General features: G+C 33.0%; 1 protein-coding gene across 2 annotated transcripts in view; it reads left to right on the top strand.

Moving 5' to 3' along the window:
• The window catches only part of cacna1bb (calcium voltage-gated channel subunit alpha1 Bb), a 259,390-nt gene that overhangs the window by 210,791 nt on the left and 32,724 nt on the right, over nt 1–15,875 (top strand). The window contains exons 34-39 of one of the 2 annotated variants that reach the window (XM_087300946.1): nt 7–90; nt 6,337–6,453; nt 7,111–7,176; nt 9,214–9,308; nt 9,768–9,918; nt 11,141–11,268. In XM_087300946.1, the coding sequence (XP_087157072.1) occupies nt 7–90; nt 6,337–6,453; nt 7,111–7,176; nt 9,214–9,308; nt 9,768–9,918; nt 11,141–11,268 (641 nt within the window). Of the gene's footprint in view, nt 1–6; nt 91–6,336; nt 6,454–7,110; nt 7,177–9,213; nt 9,309–9,767; nt 9,919–11,140; nt 12,014–15,875 lie in introns of those variants that run through there. The other variant, XM_087300947.1, reaches the window with a different exon arrangement.

The following is a 15,875-nucleotide window of genomic DNA, read 5'->3' as shown; positions in this document are numbered from 1 at the left end:
TTGCAGAACTACCTGAAAGAGGCTTGGAACATTTTTGACTTTGTTACTGTTCTGGGAAGCATCACAGACATCCTGGTTACTGAGATCAAGGTGAGTCATCAAAGAGACGCATCAAAGCTTTTGAGAATCTCATATTTTAATCGCTTTAAATCTCAACACGTATATGAGAGATGCTATAAATAATAAAACTGTCTGTCTTCAGTGGATGTTGCAGATGACAGGCTCTATACGTCTAACTTGATATCTCTTTTATGTGAGCTTTCGGCATTATTTGTGTCACATTTGTGTTGCACTTTTAGTCTGCTTTCAGTTTGTCTGTGGTTAAAATCACGGGGACAGAGTTCCATTGAAAACCCGGAAGTATTGTAGGTCATTTTAATACTGTCAAAAGTCATAGTTTAAATAAAATATAATAATAATAATAATAAAAAAGAAAAAAACAAGGACATTTATTGAGAATATATCTGTTTCTCATCCTGACCAGTGTGTTATATATAAAGTTGAGATCAAAATTAGAGAACAGCCTACTGTGCAGTTTCAGAAATAAAAGTCACTGCTTTGTCTTGTTTACAGTTATCCTACAGTAACAAGAGTAAAAGAGTATTTTAAGCATATTTCATGAGATACAAATATACAAATACTCTCAATTACTGGTGTTAAGCTAACATCTGTTGGCAAACTCGAGTCTATGAGTCTGTGATTTGACTTGGACTTGAGTGATAAGATTTGAGTCTCGACTTGCATAACAATGACTTGGTCGTGCATCAATTCCTAAATTCTCTAATAAACCCTATTTATAATTGAAAAACAGAAAAATCTGTGATGCAGTTACTTGACACAAACAAGTTGATATTTTGAAATGGCTGCCCAGAGTCCTGATCCAAACCCAATTGAAAATCTCTGCAAAATCCTTGCTGACAAAGTTACAGCATAAGAAACCCACTGAAGTCGCTAAGCTGTGGAATAAACTGATGCCCCGTTTACACTAATATGTTTTTGTATTAAAACGCATACGCTTTGCTACGGTTAAACCATCCGTCCACACTACGCTGGAGTTTTCGAGCGCCAAAAACAGCTTTTTTTCATTCTAAAACGCTGCTGCTCAGTCTCAGTGTGGATGGGGTAAAACGAAGGTGTGGCTGCATCTCATTGGGGCTTTTTCCTCAATATTAAGTAGCCTACACACAGTTCAGTCTTGCATCCACTCCGAGTAAGTTCATACTTTGCAAGTTTGATGCAAAATATAAAACATACTCTGTTTCTTTCATTGAAAGTCAATTTAATAATCAATAATGGCCATTATAAAAAAACGCACAATAAGATTATACAATATGGGAAATAAAGGCAAGCAATCAGTCAAATGTGCAGAATCAGTGTCCGCGGTTACATAAGTTAATAAATTAACCTAACTTATCTTTGTGCTCAGTCAAAACATGTTACCTGAGAACAAGTGATAGATTCAAAAGACAAAAGTCAGGGAATATGTTGTTAGATATAGAGATAACAACATGAATTAAATCTCACGTTTAATAAATATAGTGAGATTAGATTCAGCGGTAGATCCTTGATGAACAGTTCGACATGCTCAGCTCTCATCGGTAGGCATGTTCAAAGCATGCTGCAATGCATGCCACAGTGTGTGTGTGGTCACGTGATGTGCGTTTTCAGTTGTGTGATGCAGATGGAGAATTGTTTAGAAACGCTGGGTAAAACACCAGTGTGGATGTGGATAGTTTTCCTTCTAAAATGCTGCATTAAAACGAATTAGTGTAAACAGGGCTTGAAAGATAAGCAGATCAAGATCACAGCAGAGTAGTGTAAGGGGCAGATCAGTTCTGGAAACACAAGTTGCACAGCACTGCCTTTTTGCTGACCTTCAGAAAAGAGCAGTGCGCTGCATTTTTTAAGTTGCTAGGCAACCACGCTATCAACGTTCTTGGTTTGTCAGGTTGACTTTTTCATCTGCAGACACTCAGAGAACTCTGGAACTAAGGCAAAGCAGGCAGTAAGGATGTGAGGCACTCCGGGTGCAAAATACTTACTCCCAATAGAAAACAATATTAAAATGGTTCTTATCACCACAAAAAAAAAAAAAAAAAAATGTGTTAGTGGGGTCAGGGGTAAGACACAGGCGATATTCTGTCAGAGACTGTCTGTCTGTGTAAGACTAGTGATGTCTTGTGGCCACAGATGTGCTGAAGTAAAAAAAAAAAAAGCATTTGCTGTTTGTTCAAACTACTGATTTAAAATGAGCTGAAACAACACAATTTTACATTTTTAACGAGTTATACTGTATTGCTATTATATTACATAATATTATATATGATCAGAGTAGGGTGTAACACGTTCCACAGTAATGCGTTATTGTATTCTGATTACATTTTTGAGGAACACAGTACTGTAATGAATTATATTTCAAATTTGTATAATCTGATTACAGTTACTAAGTCAATGTAATTGTGTTACTTGTGTCACAAATATTCCAAATATTTTGGAAGAAAAAAACATTTCTTTTAAATAATGTTTTCTGTTGCAACGTCAGTTACTAAGCATGCGCTTTTTTTAATTGCTGGAGAACGCTAGCTGAAATAGCTGCTGTCGAGAGTGCTTGCTTCTTTAAATGGAAATACAGATATTACTTTGATTTCCACTGAGCGAAAAAAAATAACAATACTTTTGAGTGCTTTTAACTCGACCAGCAAATTGTTCAAGCCCTAGAACTGAAAGCATTCTATGACAACACCCGTTAACAAGAAGTACACCGGGACCCAAAAACACGGTGGCCCACTCAACCTAAACTGGCAAAAATATTTAAAAATGTGCAGGATCGGAAGTGAAGGTATCTTCTGAATGTAAAGAAAAGCATAGTTGCTTATGGGGCCATTCACATATCGCTTCATTTGCGCTCGCCCATATACAATATTGGAAGCGCATTTTGGGCGTGCTCGCATTTCCCAGGCGCACTCACTTGAAAACCGCTAGTCACATGACAAGAACTGACTGATCTGTTTCATACTTTGGAACATGTACATTTAGGAAGACTAATTACCTCAGACAAACATAGAACCCCCAAAAAGACATCCAGTTTTAACTTTTCTATTAAAAAAAGGTTTGGATAAAGTGAATGATGAGGGTATATTAGGGTTTTGGCAAACTAAAGTCTTTTGAATATGTCAAGCTGCTGTGATTTACCCATTGTAATGTTTCTTACTGAAGATTTAATAACTGAAAAAGCTGCAGTTTATTTTTTTATTTTTAAAGCTATATTAATTTTTAAAGCTATATATATGTCAACTTTAAAGTTATTTGTAATCTGATTACTTTTTTAAACTAACTTATCTAACACTGTATTTTATATCACTATATATAGTATACAAATTACTTAATTCGTTTATATGTTGTCCTAACACAAATCTATTGTGTGGAACCAAGCATTTTTGCAGTGTCATTCGATGCAAGGTCATGTGGGCTAATACCTTTTGACAGCTATAAACTTCAAACATTTAACTGTAATCTTTCTTTGAGCTACAATGATTGCTGCTCTTTAATTTTAAACAGGTTTCCACGAAATAATGTTGTTTTTGTTGAAATGCTTTGGTTGATGTTTTGGTTATACTGTAGAATAGCCATATTGAAAATGACTTCAAATGTATTGTTTAATATTTATTTTTATTTCGAAAAGTAAGTGTTTACAAATAGTTCTCTTATTTTGATCTCCACTGAATAGAACACTGTGAATAAAAAAATGGGCACTTTTCAAACAAAATGCAAACTTTTCACTAGATGACATCAAATTAATCTGAATTAGCCTATAATCATACAATCCATTATAACCCAAATCACCTAGTGAAGATGAAGATCTGGAGATCTCCCCTTAATGAGTGTTGACAGGCGCATCTCTGCTTGTCAGGAACAGACTCGGGCTTCTCCTAACAATTTCACTGTGACTCTTATTTCCATGCTAAATCTCTGTTGGCACCTGTCCCCTTCCTTTCCCCAATCGGACTGCGCAGACGGTAAGTGGCTTCATTGCTCCTGCACTGCCTGTCTCTGTCCAAACCTCTCCTCCTGTCAAACATCTTCAGGCTAATCTTGAATGCTCACCTTTAAACCTGCTGAGATCAGATGAACTTGTTCAGTCCAGCTCCAGGCTGAGATGTGAAGCTCTATTCACATTGGCGAATAGATCTTCCCTATTTTTTCCCTTTGTTTCCCTGTACTGAAAAAAAAATAGAGATGGGTGGTATGTACAGTGCAGTATTGGAGAAAAATGGCAAGGAATATTGATTGAATCTAGTCTTATTGATGATTTGATAAGGTAAAACATATTGAAGGGTGTGAAACTCTGCTATGTGCTATAAAAAAAGAACATGTTCATTGAGGAATATGGAGGAGAATAGATGACTGGATCAAATAGAAGTAACCTTGACCTTAATTTTGTTCTCTTTCCAATAGAACGTTTCACATATTTAGATGATTTATTAAACATGTTGGGTCATTAAAAGCAAATACTTTATTAGTTAATTAATTCACATCATTTAATATTTATCATTTTGATTTTAACATTTTTAGAACTTCAAATTTTGATGGAAATGTTCCTGTTATTGTTTCAGTTTAAAAGTTTTAGTTTAGTTTGTTAAATGAAGTGAAAATACGTTTTCCATGGCTTTGGTATAAGCTAATATTAGCCAGTGTAGTTTAGTTTAGTTTAGTTTAGTTTAGTTTAGTTTAGTCTAGTCTAGTCTAGTCTAGTCTAGTCTAGTCTAGTTTAGTTTAGTTTAGTTTAGTTTAGTCTAGTTTAGTTTAGTTTAGTTTAGTTTGTTAAATAAGTGGAAGCATGTTTTCTATGGCTTTAGTATTAGCTAGTATTAGCCAGTTAGTTTAGTTTAGTTTAGTTTAGTTTAGTTTAGTTTAGTTTAGTTTGTTAAATAAGTGGAAGCATGTTTTCTATGGCTTTAGTATTAGCTAGTATTAGCCAGTTAGTTTAGTTTAGTTTGTTAAATTAAGTGGAAGCATGTTTTCTAAAGCTTTAGTATTAGCTAGTATTAGCCAGTTAGTTTAGTTTAGTTTGTTAAATTAAGTGGAAGCATGTTTTCTAAAGCTTTAGTATTAGCTAGTATTAGCCAGTTAGTTTAGTTTAGTTTAGTTTAGTTTAGTTTAGTTTAGTTTGTTAAATAAGTGGAAGCATGTTTTCTATGGCTTTAGTGTTAGCTAGTATTAGCCAGTTAGTTTAGTTTAGTTTAGTTTAGTTTAGTTTAGTTTAGTTTAGTTTAGTTTAGTTTAGTTTAGTTTAGTTTAGTTTAGTTTAGTTTGTTAAATAAGTGGAAGCATGTTTTCTATGGCTTTAGTATTAGCTAGTATTAGCCAGTTAGTTTAGTTTAGTTTGTTAAATTAAGTGGAAGCATGTTTTCTAAAGCTTTAGTATTAGCTAGTATTAGCCAGTTAGTTTAGTTTAGTTTAGTTTAGTTTAGTTTAGTTTAGTTTAGTTTAGTTTAGTTTAGTTTAGTTTAGTTTAGTTTGTTAAATAAGTGGAAGCATGTTTTCTATGGCTTTAGTATTAGCTAGTATTAGCCAGTTAGTTTAGTTTAGTTTGTTAAATTAAGTGGAAGCATGTTTTCTAAAGCTTTAGTATTAGCTAGTATTAGCCAGTTAGTTTAGTTTAGTTTAGTTTAGTTTAGTTTAGTTTAGTTTGTTAAATGAAGTGGAAGCATGTTTTCTAAAGCTTTAGTATTAGCTAGTATTAGCCAGTTAGTTTAGTTTAGTTTAGTTTAGTTTAGTTTAGTTTAGTTTAGTTTAGTTTAGTTTAGTTTAGTTTAGTTTAGTTTAGTTTAGTTTAGTTTAGTTTAGTTTAGTTTAGTTTGTTAAATGAAGTGGAAGCATTTTTTATGGCTTTGGCATTACCTAGTATTAGCCAGTTTAGTATAGTTTAGTTTAGTTTGTTAAATGAAGTGAAAGTAAGTTTTCTATGGCTTTAGTATTACCTAGTATTAGCCAGTTTAGTTTATTTTAGTTTGTTAAAAGAAGTGGAAGCATGTTTTTTATGGGTTTAAAATTAGCTAACAAAATTAATCAACTGTGATATACTGTAACTTGCATACCACCCATCCTTTATAGATACATTTATTCCTATTTATAAGCATGTTCATGCAAGACTATTCATGCATCATTACCAGACTGTCAACAACACTGCATGAAACTAACTAGTTTTAACAGCTTATCAATAAAAACAGTTGCAGCCGAGCCTGTTAAAGACTGACTGAGGATGTGTCCTCATTTTGGGTTTATATACCACAGCAGTGATGCATCCCTGATCCTTTTTTTCCTACTTTTATCCAGGATAAGAGGATTAATCTGAGTTTCCTGAGACTCTTCCGGGCGGCTCGTCTCATTAAACTCCTTCGGCAAGGATACACCATTCGGATCCTTCTCTGGACCTTTGTTCAGTCCTTTAAGGTCAAACCAATACCTTTGTTTCTATATCGACAATTTGAGCATTATTAATTGTCAACAACACATTACATTTTCAAAAATCATTTGTTTTGTTTATGTTTTTTTTGTACTTTAATTTTAAGATGCTTGCAGATCTATAGAAGGATAACTATATAGACTTTATTTGTTCTTTTATTATACATTTTTAAATCCATTAATTAATTTATAAAATTAAGTGTAAACTATTTTTTTTGCTTTTGTGCTTAATTAAACATACTAGATTAAATGTATTATTTCATTACTTGTTAGTGTATTACATTGTATTATTTTTTATAAAGTTGGATGTTGCAACATTTTCTTATTAAAGATGGATGGATGGATGGATGGATGGATGGATGGATGGATGGATGGATGGATGGATGGATGGATGGATGGATGGATGGATGGATGGATGGATGGATGGGTGGATGGATGGATGGATTGATGGATGGATGAAAGGTTGAATGGATGGATGAAAGATTGGATGGATGGATGAAAGGATGGATGAATGAATTAATGGATGGATGAAAGATTGGATGGATGTATAGGTGGATAAAAGGATGGACGGACGGATGATAGATAGCACTGCTCTTGGATCTAAAGTTTAATCATTTTAATGTTGTTGTCTTTTTTTGTATTCAGGCTCTTCCATATGTGTGTCTCCTTATCGCAATGCTTTTTTTCATTTACGCCATCATCGGGATGCAGGTGAGACTCAGTTTCTTAGTAAACTACGCTTCATGCAGCTTTTCATGTGTATTCATCATCAGAGCTGCTACATGTACATGCATCTCACTTCACATTTACAGCTTCAGCATGATGGAGAGAATACTGATCTTGGCTCAATCTTTGTAAAAAACAGTTTGCTTAGGCAGGTGGTGTTTTTCCATATGAAAGCTTTGGCATATTATAGCCTTTGTGAGAGAGGCCATTTTTTCAGTGTAACGGGCGGATCTCATCTTTAAGTTTGATTGCTCGTTTAAAGACGCACAGGCAATCTCCCAGATTGTGTTGGAAATGATAGCGTCTGCCATCAAGGAGATTAAGGCCGCATTGTAAATCACTGCTAATTGTATCCTGTAAAACTGGGGGAATAACAGCATCGGTAAGACTTTCAATCAACTGTGCACTCAAAATCTTTATTCGCTTCATTACTCAAAGTTAGACATGATTTTTAACCTGCCTTTTCCACTCTTTCTATTAATAGTTCAAGCTTTATTTACAATGTGATAGGTTGTTAATGTACACTTAAGCTTTTAACTCCTCATTATTTAACAAATTTGTTAAACTTGTAATAAAAATCTGAGGGAAAAAGAATCAAGAGTGTTTAAATTCGTATTTTTTACATGTATATTCTTATAACTGCTTACACATTATTTGTTGGTGTAAGCCTACTGACATCAAAGCCTTCTAAGATTGATTCCTTGTTAGAAATAAATGTTTATTTTTGTATTTTTTAAATTTTTTAATTTTTTTTTGTTTTTTTGCAAAGACGCACTGCATTAAATCGATCAGATAATTTTTTTTTTTTTTTTTTGTGAAACACTAAAGCAGCACAAAAGTAAAACATATACAGTAGACAACTTTTGAAGTGGATCACAACCTTTCATCAAAATGTAGCAAAAACTATTGAACAACATACATTTTTGTGTCAGGACAATTTTGAAAAACTTTTTGATGCACTTCAAATTTATTATACATATTTTGTGTTTGTTATACATATACAGTTTAATTCAAAATGATTAACCCTCCTGTGAATTGTTTTTGCTTTTGCAAATGTTTCTAAAACGTGTTGCAAATACTAAAAAGAATTTAATAGTTTTGATCAGGAAGGTTGATTAACAGATTTATGTGAAAAAAAAACTAAATTCTGATGCTTTTAACAGCAGTTTAATTTAATGGATATTTTAATCACTAGCATAACTTAAGGATTGTAAATTTGCCCAGAGTTTTGTTGAGTTTTTTTTTATTTTTTTTATTTCAAAGCATTTTCCCTAAATATGTGTTAAAATAGGAGTTTTTACCGAAAATCATTCTGCTTGCTGAAACACAGAAAAAGTTATGGCCAAATTAAGACTCAAAATCACCCCAGAGTGGATGAAAACATCCCCAACAGCACACTTAAGTGTAAAGTAGCCATTTTTGTTCTAGGTATCTGTGTATTTTCTTCCGTTGGATATATTATTTTCTGCTAACCCTGCATATATTGTGCAGATATTATGAACTTCTCATAGATATTACAAATTAATTGGACATAATCTGACACAGAATGTTTCTTCAAACTGACAAGACAATTTAGGAATAACAACAACCAAAAGTATACACTTTTGTACATATGCCACCCTAAAACATTGGTCACTAGATGTACTTTTTATAATGTTTTCAGCTGACAGATTATTAATTTGACAGTCTGTCAGTGCATTTCAACTGTAGATTTGAGTGAGTCAGTGTGTTTATTTTTATGTCTGCTGTCTGGCATAAAGTCGTAAAATTCATAAGCATGAGTCACAGTTTGTACAATGTGTGTATGTGGCCTTGTTAATTCTGCAGATGCTTACTGTAACAAACCCTGCAGGCAGTCTGAATTATTGACACGGTCCCTCCAGGTATTTTCATGCTGTCTCAATAGAAAAGTGCACACTTTGTGCCATGTATTTTTTTCTGCCAGTCCCCACCAAAAAATGCTTGCATTGTCTGCAATTCATCCGAAATTAGAAAGCTTAACGTGCTTTCTCTCTGTGTCAGGTGTTTGGTAACATCGCGTTGAACAATGAAGATTCGGCCATCAACATTCACAATAACTTCCGCACCTTTTTCCAGGCCCTCATGTTGTTGTTCAGGTAATGTCAGCATTTGAATTACTTACCATTTAACAATCAAACTCCTTTTATAATCATTGTATAGCTGTGTAACGAAACTTAAAGGGATAGTTCACCCAAAACAAAATGATTTACTCACCCTTTACTTGTTTCAAACCTTTATTCATTTCTTTCTTTAGTTTAATACAAAATAAGATATTTTGAAAATTGTTGGAAACCTGTAACCATTGACTTCCATATCATTTGTTTTTCCTGCTATGGAAGTCAGTGGTTACAGGTTATCTTTTTTTGTTCAACAGAAGAAAGAAACTTTGGAACCACTTGGAGGTGAGTAAATAGAAAGAAAATTTTAGATAAATTTCTGCGTGAACTATCCCTTTGAGTGCAACTCCTTTTAGTAGATTAAGATCACAGCTGCAGAAAACATAAAAAATAACCTGTTTACTGATTTTGCTGTGTTTGTGTGCATGTGTGTTACAGAAGTGCTACAGGGGAGGCTTGGCACGAGATCATGTTGGCTTGTCTGAGCGAAAGATATTGCGATATAGAATCTGGCTACAGTGGGAAAGAGTGCGGCAGTGATTTTGCATACTTCTACTTCGTCTCCTTCATCTTTCTTTGCTCGTTTCTGGTTAGTGCAGAACATCTCAAACTCACAAATCAAACACAAACAAACACAAGTTATAGCATAAGGTGGGAAAAGATTTTGCGAGTAAACTTTTGCGAGTGTGATGCGATGCACATGATTTCTTTGCATTTGGTATAAACCCAACATAAGACATGGCTGTTTTACTTTAAATAATTTGGAGTTGGGCAGCATGGTGGCTCAGTGGTTAGCACTGTCATCTCACAGCAAGAAGGATGCTGGTTTGAGTCTCTGCTGTGTGCTATTTCTGTGTGGAGTTTGCATGATCTCCCTGTGTTCGTGTGGGTTTCCTCTGGGTGCTCAGCTTCCCCCACAGTCCAAAGACATGCGCTATAGGTGAACTGAATAAACTAAATTGGCCGTAGTGTATGAGTGTGTGTATGACTTGTGTATGGGTGTTTCCCAGTACTGGGTTGCAACTCGAAGGGCACTCATTGTGTAAAACATATGTCGGTATAGTAAGCTGTTTATTCCGTAGTGGCAACTTCTGAAATATAGACTAAGCCGAAGGAAAATGAATAAATGAATGAATAAATGAATAATTTTGAGTCAATAATATTTAATAGTATAATTTTTTTGAATTATTTTTAAATGTCATGAATTAATCAACAGTAACAGTTAAGACTTTGTATTTTTAGCCAAAATTTGGTTTACTCATAATTCACTTTTTTTCTAGTTAATGCGTAAGGAAACAATGACTAATGGCCAATAAATTTGTTACTGTATGTTTGTTAAGTTAAGATAATGAACAGCTACTCATTTTTATAGATCATGCTCTGTTAAGTAGTTTGCCAAAAATGATTTAAAATCAAAATATTTATATGATGTGGACATGAACTTTAAGTACCTTTTTAAATTTACTGAAACTAACAAATAAAACCATATTGTAAAAACAATAAATTATGCTCCTTTAAATTTTATATTTAAGGGAGCCTAACATAAAATTCATAAAAATGTAAATATTTAACAGCACAAAGGTTTTGAGTTGTGTTAGCAATAAAAAAAATATTTTTATTTATTAATTATTTATTAATACATTTTAATTTATTAATTATTAAACAAAAATAAATAAATAAAAATAAATAAATACATATCTAGCCAATAAGAAGCCACTTATATCTAAATATAATCCATTATCATGTTTTACATCATTCTGATTGAGATTTCCTTTGCTATTTTGTCATAATCTCTCCTTTATCTCCATTAGATGCTGAATCTGTTTGTGGCTGTCATCATGGATAATTTTGAATATCTGACACGAGATGCTTCTATTCTGGGGCCTCATCACCTAGATGAGTTCATCCGCGTCTGGGCTGAGTACGACCCTGCCGCCTGGTGCGTATCACTCCTCCATGGTGTCACCAGCAGTTAGTGCCACCCTAAAACACCCTATGTGACAGCTCTAAACTAAGAGGTTAAAAAACGGCGGCTTAGAAGGGTACGACACCGAGACGGTGTCTGATTTACTCTATAGCCTTAAGTCACAAGAATCGTATTTTACTGTGCGACCATCAAATCCTCAAGCTTTGTCTATGCTGAGGAATGCAAATCTTATCCGTTGCACGCCATTCACTTTCAGGATTTTAAATTCTATCCTTCCGGTCAGTGTAATCCATTTTAACTCGGAGAATGTACAGTTGAGTGTGCTTATCTGAATAAGCTTGAAGTATGTGATATTGATGGAATATGGAAGAGAAATGTATCAAGGAATGACATTGCAGATAAAAAGAGAAAAAAAAAACACCTAGTAGTTATCAACATACTTCATTAGCTAATTGATTATATTCAGAATTGCTAATATAGGTTTTACAAGGTTTCTAAAAGGTTGAGTTTTAACATGTTATATTCGTTTAATTAAATATTCATCAAAATCTTAGCACTGGATAATTAAAGTTTAAAATTAACTTTTTTTATCCTTAGAGTCAAATGTTTTTACAGAGAGGTTTTTGGCATTTTTTTATAACTTTTTATGTGGAATAAAATATTGTATATAAACAGGTAAATTTTTATAAACATATTCCTCTGTAAAAAGCTTTATGGTATATATGATATGAATAAAATGATGAATGCTGGTGAAGATTAATGGCTGCTTAAAGTGTATTTTGCAGGGTTTCCGAGGGTCGTTACAATTTTGTTGTATATATATTACAACAAACACACGTAGATGCTCAAATTTATGTTCTGCTAAACGTTTTATAGAACAAAATTAAATTTTAAACCCTCTGGTCCACTGATGTGTTATTTCACACATAACATTTTGTGGTCTCTTTATACTAACTTGCTTTATTTAATGTAGTTACACATATTTATGCATTTATAAATGTTTTGTGCTATAAACATTTAAAAGGCACATCTTTTTTTCCATGCAAACGGAAACAGCTTATTATTTTAGAGTACAGATTAGAATGTGCCTAATTTTTTCCAGTTTTATGCAAAACAGAAATGACAAATAGAAAATCAATGCAAAATTAAATGCAAAAATGCAAAGTTGTGTGTTGCTAAACTGTAACAATGTGTCTGATAAGGTAACATAATGTAAAAAAATATCTGTTAATTGACAAATATGTTAATTGTTTTCATATTTTGTGATTCACATGTGATTTCTGTGTAGTTACAGGTGTGAATTGCGTTATGTGAGTTTTATTTCTGCTTTGTCTATTTTTGATGTTGAAAATTTACTCTACAATTGAACAAAGTACCTTTTATTGATGTTTTAGTAGTGTAAAAGAAAAGGTGTTGTTAAAGAAAAAATGTATAAAGAATTAAGTCTGTGAAAAAACATAAAATATACTGGCAGTGTTTTACCAGGTTGTTGTTTCTTAAATTACGACACCAACCCAGACAATATATCATTTAAAACTAATAAGTCACTTTTACAGCAACAAAAGCTTTTGGAGGAAAAATCAAGATCTCATAATGCAAATTAAAAGCATAATTAAGTGGAAAAAAATGAATCACAAAATACTGTAAACTGTCAAGTTACAGATATTTTTACAGTGTTTTTTATAATTGAAATGTGTCCCCATATCGAAGTCCTTTAATTTGAAGGTATGAAACTTGAATTTGAAGTTAACCAACGTGCGGGATCCCAGATTTTGGATGCTTTCTTTCTTTAAGAGCCCTTAAAGAAAAGCCACAAGTCTCAAAAATGCTTGAAAAATTACATTTAAAGACATTTTGCAGTAAACGCTTGTGTACACGTTACAAGGGCACCTATGATGAAACTCCTTTTTTGTAAGCTGTTTAGACAGAACTATGTGTAGGTTCCTCAGTAATTAGCTTAACTTATTTTTTATTCTACATAGCACAGTATATTTATTTATTTACTGGATAAACACATTTGTATTTATTTGCATTATTATCCATTATTATACAATGCATTTATTTGCATTATTAGCAATAATTTTTTTCTATTAAAAATGTTTTCTATTACCATTTTTATTTAGAAAGTTTTTAACATTATGCTCAAAATTAAAATTATATTTTGTTAGTTTAATTGTTTTAACAGACAATTTAATTGTCCAACAGTGTTTAGTTTAATTGTAACACCCTGTTACAACTAACCTCACTGTGTCGTGTTTTCCTCAAAACTGGCTAGCAGTCACTGTCTTTTTTACATCTTCCAAAATGATTTATTCTTTTAGTCTAGAAGACGGTAATCACAACAATATAAGGTTTTACTAAAATACTTTCACAGATTTTTTCAAAAATAAAAAAATATAGAGTATAATAAAAAATACTTTTATGCAGCAAAAATGGTTTCTCCTGTGTTTCTCATCCAAATTTCGCAGAACTTTTTAAATAATTTGCAGAAAGATGTCTGCCAACACTGGTGTAAACAAATAAGCAAATACCTTAATACTCTGAGTTACATTTTACCACCTCGTTACTTTATGCCCTGCGCTCCCCTAAGCGATCTCTTCAGCTCTCTGTGTACAGCAGCACATCAAGATTGAGTTTTACAAGTTTAAAATGTTTTTAAAACAGTGCATGTTTGTAATATAGACAGTAAAATTGATTCGTAATTTTTCAGCTACATAGTATTAATCATAAAAAACTCTTCAATCCCGGTTCATGGACTTTAGGAAAGTTCTTACTGCAATAAGAGAGATCTGCTTCATTCTTGTCTGTCACTGTACTGCATATGTGTTAGACTCAGCCTGATAAGCTACACCCATCATTGCAATAGTGAGCTATCTCTTTGGCTCTGACATACACATCGGTATGGTGGGCAGGGAGAAGCAGCTCATTTGCTTTAAAGGCACAGGCACCAAAACAGCTACAGTACAAAGTCAAAACAGCTCAAATTTCTAACATACACAAAGGTATAATAAATAATCTGATGAAAGTTTTCAGAAACTTCACAGACACATTCTGGAGACATAAAAGACTTATCTTAAATCTTTAAAAAAGGGTTGAAATAGGTGCCCTTTAATATTTCAATTTGTTCCTTTTGCCATTGCACTCGCTGTTGCCACGGTGGCAGTAAATGCACCTAAAGTTTTTGATCGCTGGGTGGCGCTTTAAACATAGACTTCGTCAGCTAAAACATCAACACGTAATTTTCAGCTTTGTCTTTTCACAATACTAGATAGGACAATACTGTATGTGTACCTTATTAATGGGGTGGATTTAGTGATTTAGGGGCCCTAAGCAATTACGGCCATGGGGCCCGGAAGTTCTAAAAGGTATCTTTTGTACTTTCATTTATATTTAATTGATTCATTTTGCTGTTTTTATTCTTACATCATTCAATCTACTTTTCTACATTTTGTCTTAACGCAAAAAAATTAATAACAACATTTAAAACATCTTATAAAACGTTTTAAATTAAGTGTTTTCTTAAAAAGGATTCACAACTAAAATGATATATAAACAATTTCATTTTAAAGTTAAATCTTTATATAATTTGTGAGGGTGAAGGACACATTTGTGCATTTGTGATGTAATAAACATTAAGCTTAATACAAAATATGATGTTATATTTATTTTATAGGTATAATTTATACTTCTAGGTATTTATTTGGGGGGTCTGCTTACCTTGCTTATTGATTAAATCCGCCCCAGACTAGGGACTGTATGTGATGTGATGTGTTCAATTAAAATGTATAATTTTGTTTGGTTGTTTTGGTTTTCTTAGTAATAAACATGCTTGTACATTATACTGTATGTTTTAGAAAAAGATACAGTAGATGGTGAGAAGTATATATGCAAATATAAGAATTAAGTTCTTTAACATTTATAGTGCCCTATTTAAATGGCGTTGGGATAAAAAGAATATTCAATTTCTAAATCCTTTAGTTTTATAAAGTAAACACAGCTTATAATGGCATTTATTAAAACAACACAGGACATGTTTTATAAAATCTAATCAAATGTCTCTCATTCTGAACTGTCTAACCCATGTCTTTTTTTGCAGTGGAAGGATTCCCTATATGGATATGTACAATTTGTTGCGTGTAATCTCACCTCCCCTTGGCTTAGGAAAGAACTGCCCTAATAGGGTGGCATACAAGGTTTGAAAACCTACACACCTTCTTCCTTTATGGGGAGGTGCTGTAAAAAAAAAAACTATGTCCATAATACTTCTGATTGGATTAAACTCCCTCCACTTTCCTTACTAATTCAAATATGGCTAACCATGGTAACCAGGAAACAAAGCCAAAAGCTAAATCTCTCTTTCCAAACTAATCTATATGTTCACATTAAACTGTCTGGCTTGTTGTAAATATTGACATACTCCAGCAGATTTATTTGTTTAAAATGAGGCCAAATGTTAGCTTTGTTCCTGTGTATCTGATTGGTTAGCCTGTAGCATGCAAAGACAGAAACTTCTGCCCGGTCCCATCATGCCATGTTCTTCATTCCCCGATCACTGGCAGCCTTTAAAAGCAGGCATGATCCATTCATCCTTTTCAGGCAGGATGGTATCGGAAAAACCC

This window comes from Danio rerio, chromosome 21 (genome assembly GCF_052040795.2).
Source record: "Danio rerio strain M-AB ecotype USA chromosome 21, GRCz13ab, whole genome shotgun sequence".
NCBI lineage: Eukaryota > Metazoa > Chordata > Actinopteri > Cypriniformes > Danionidae > Danio > Danio rerio.
Note: the sequence above shows the minus strand (reverse complement) of the source record. Positions and strands in the feature narration are given on the sequence as shown.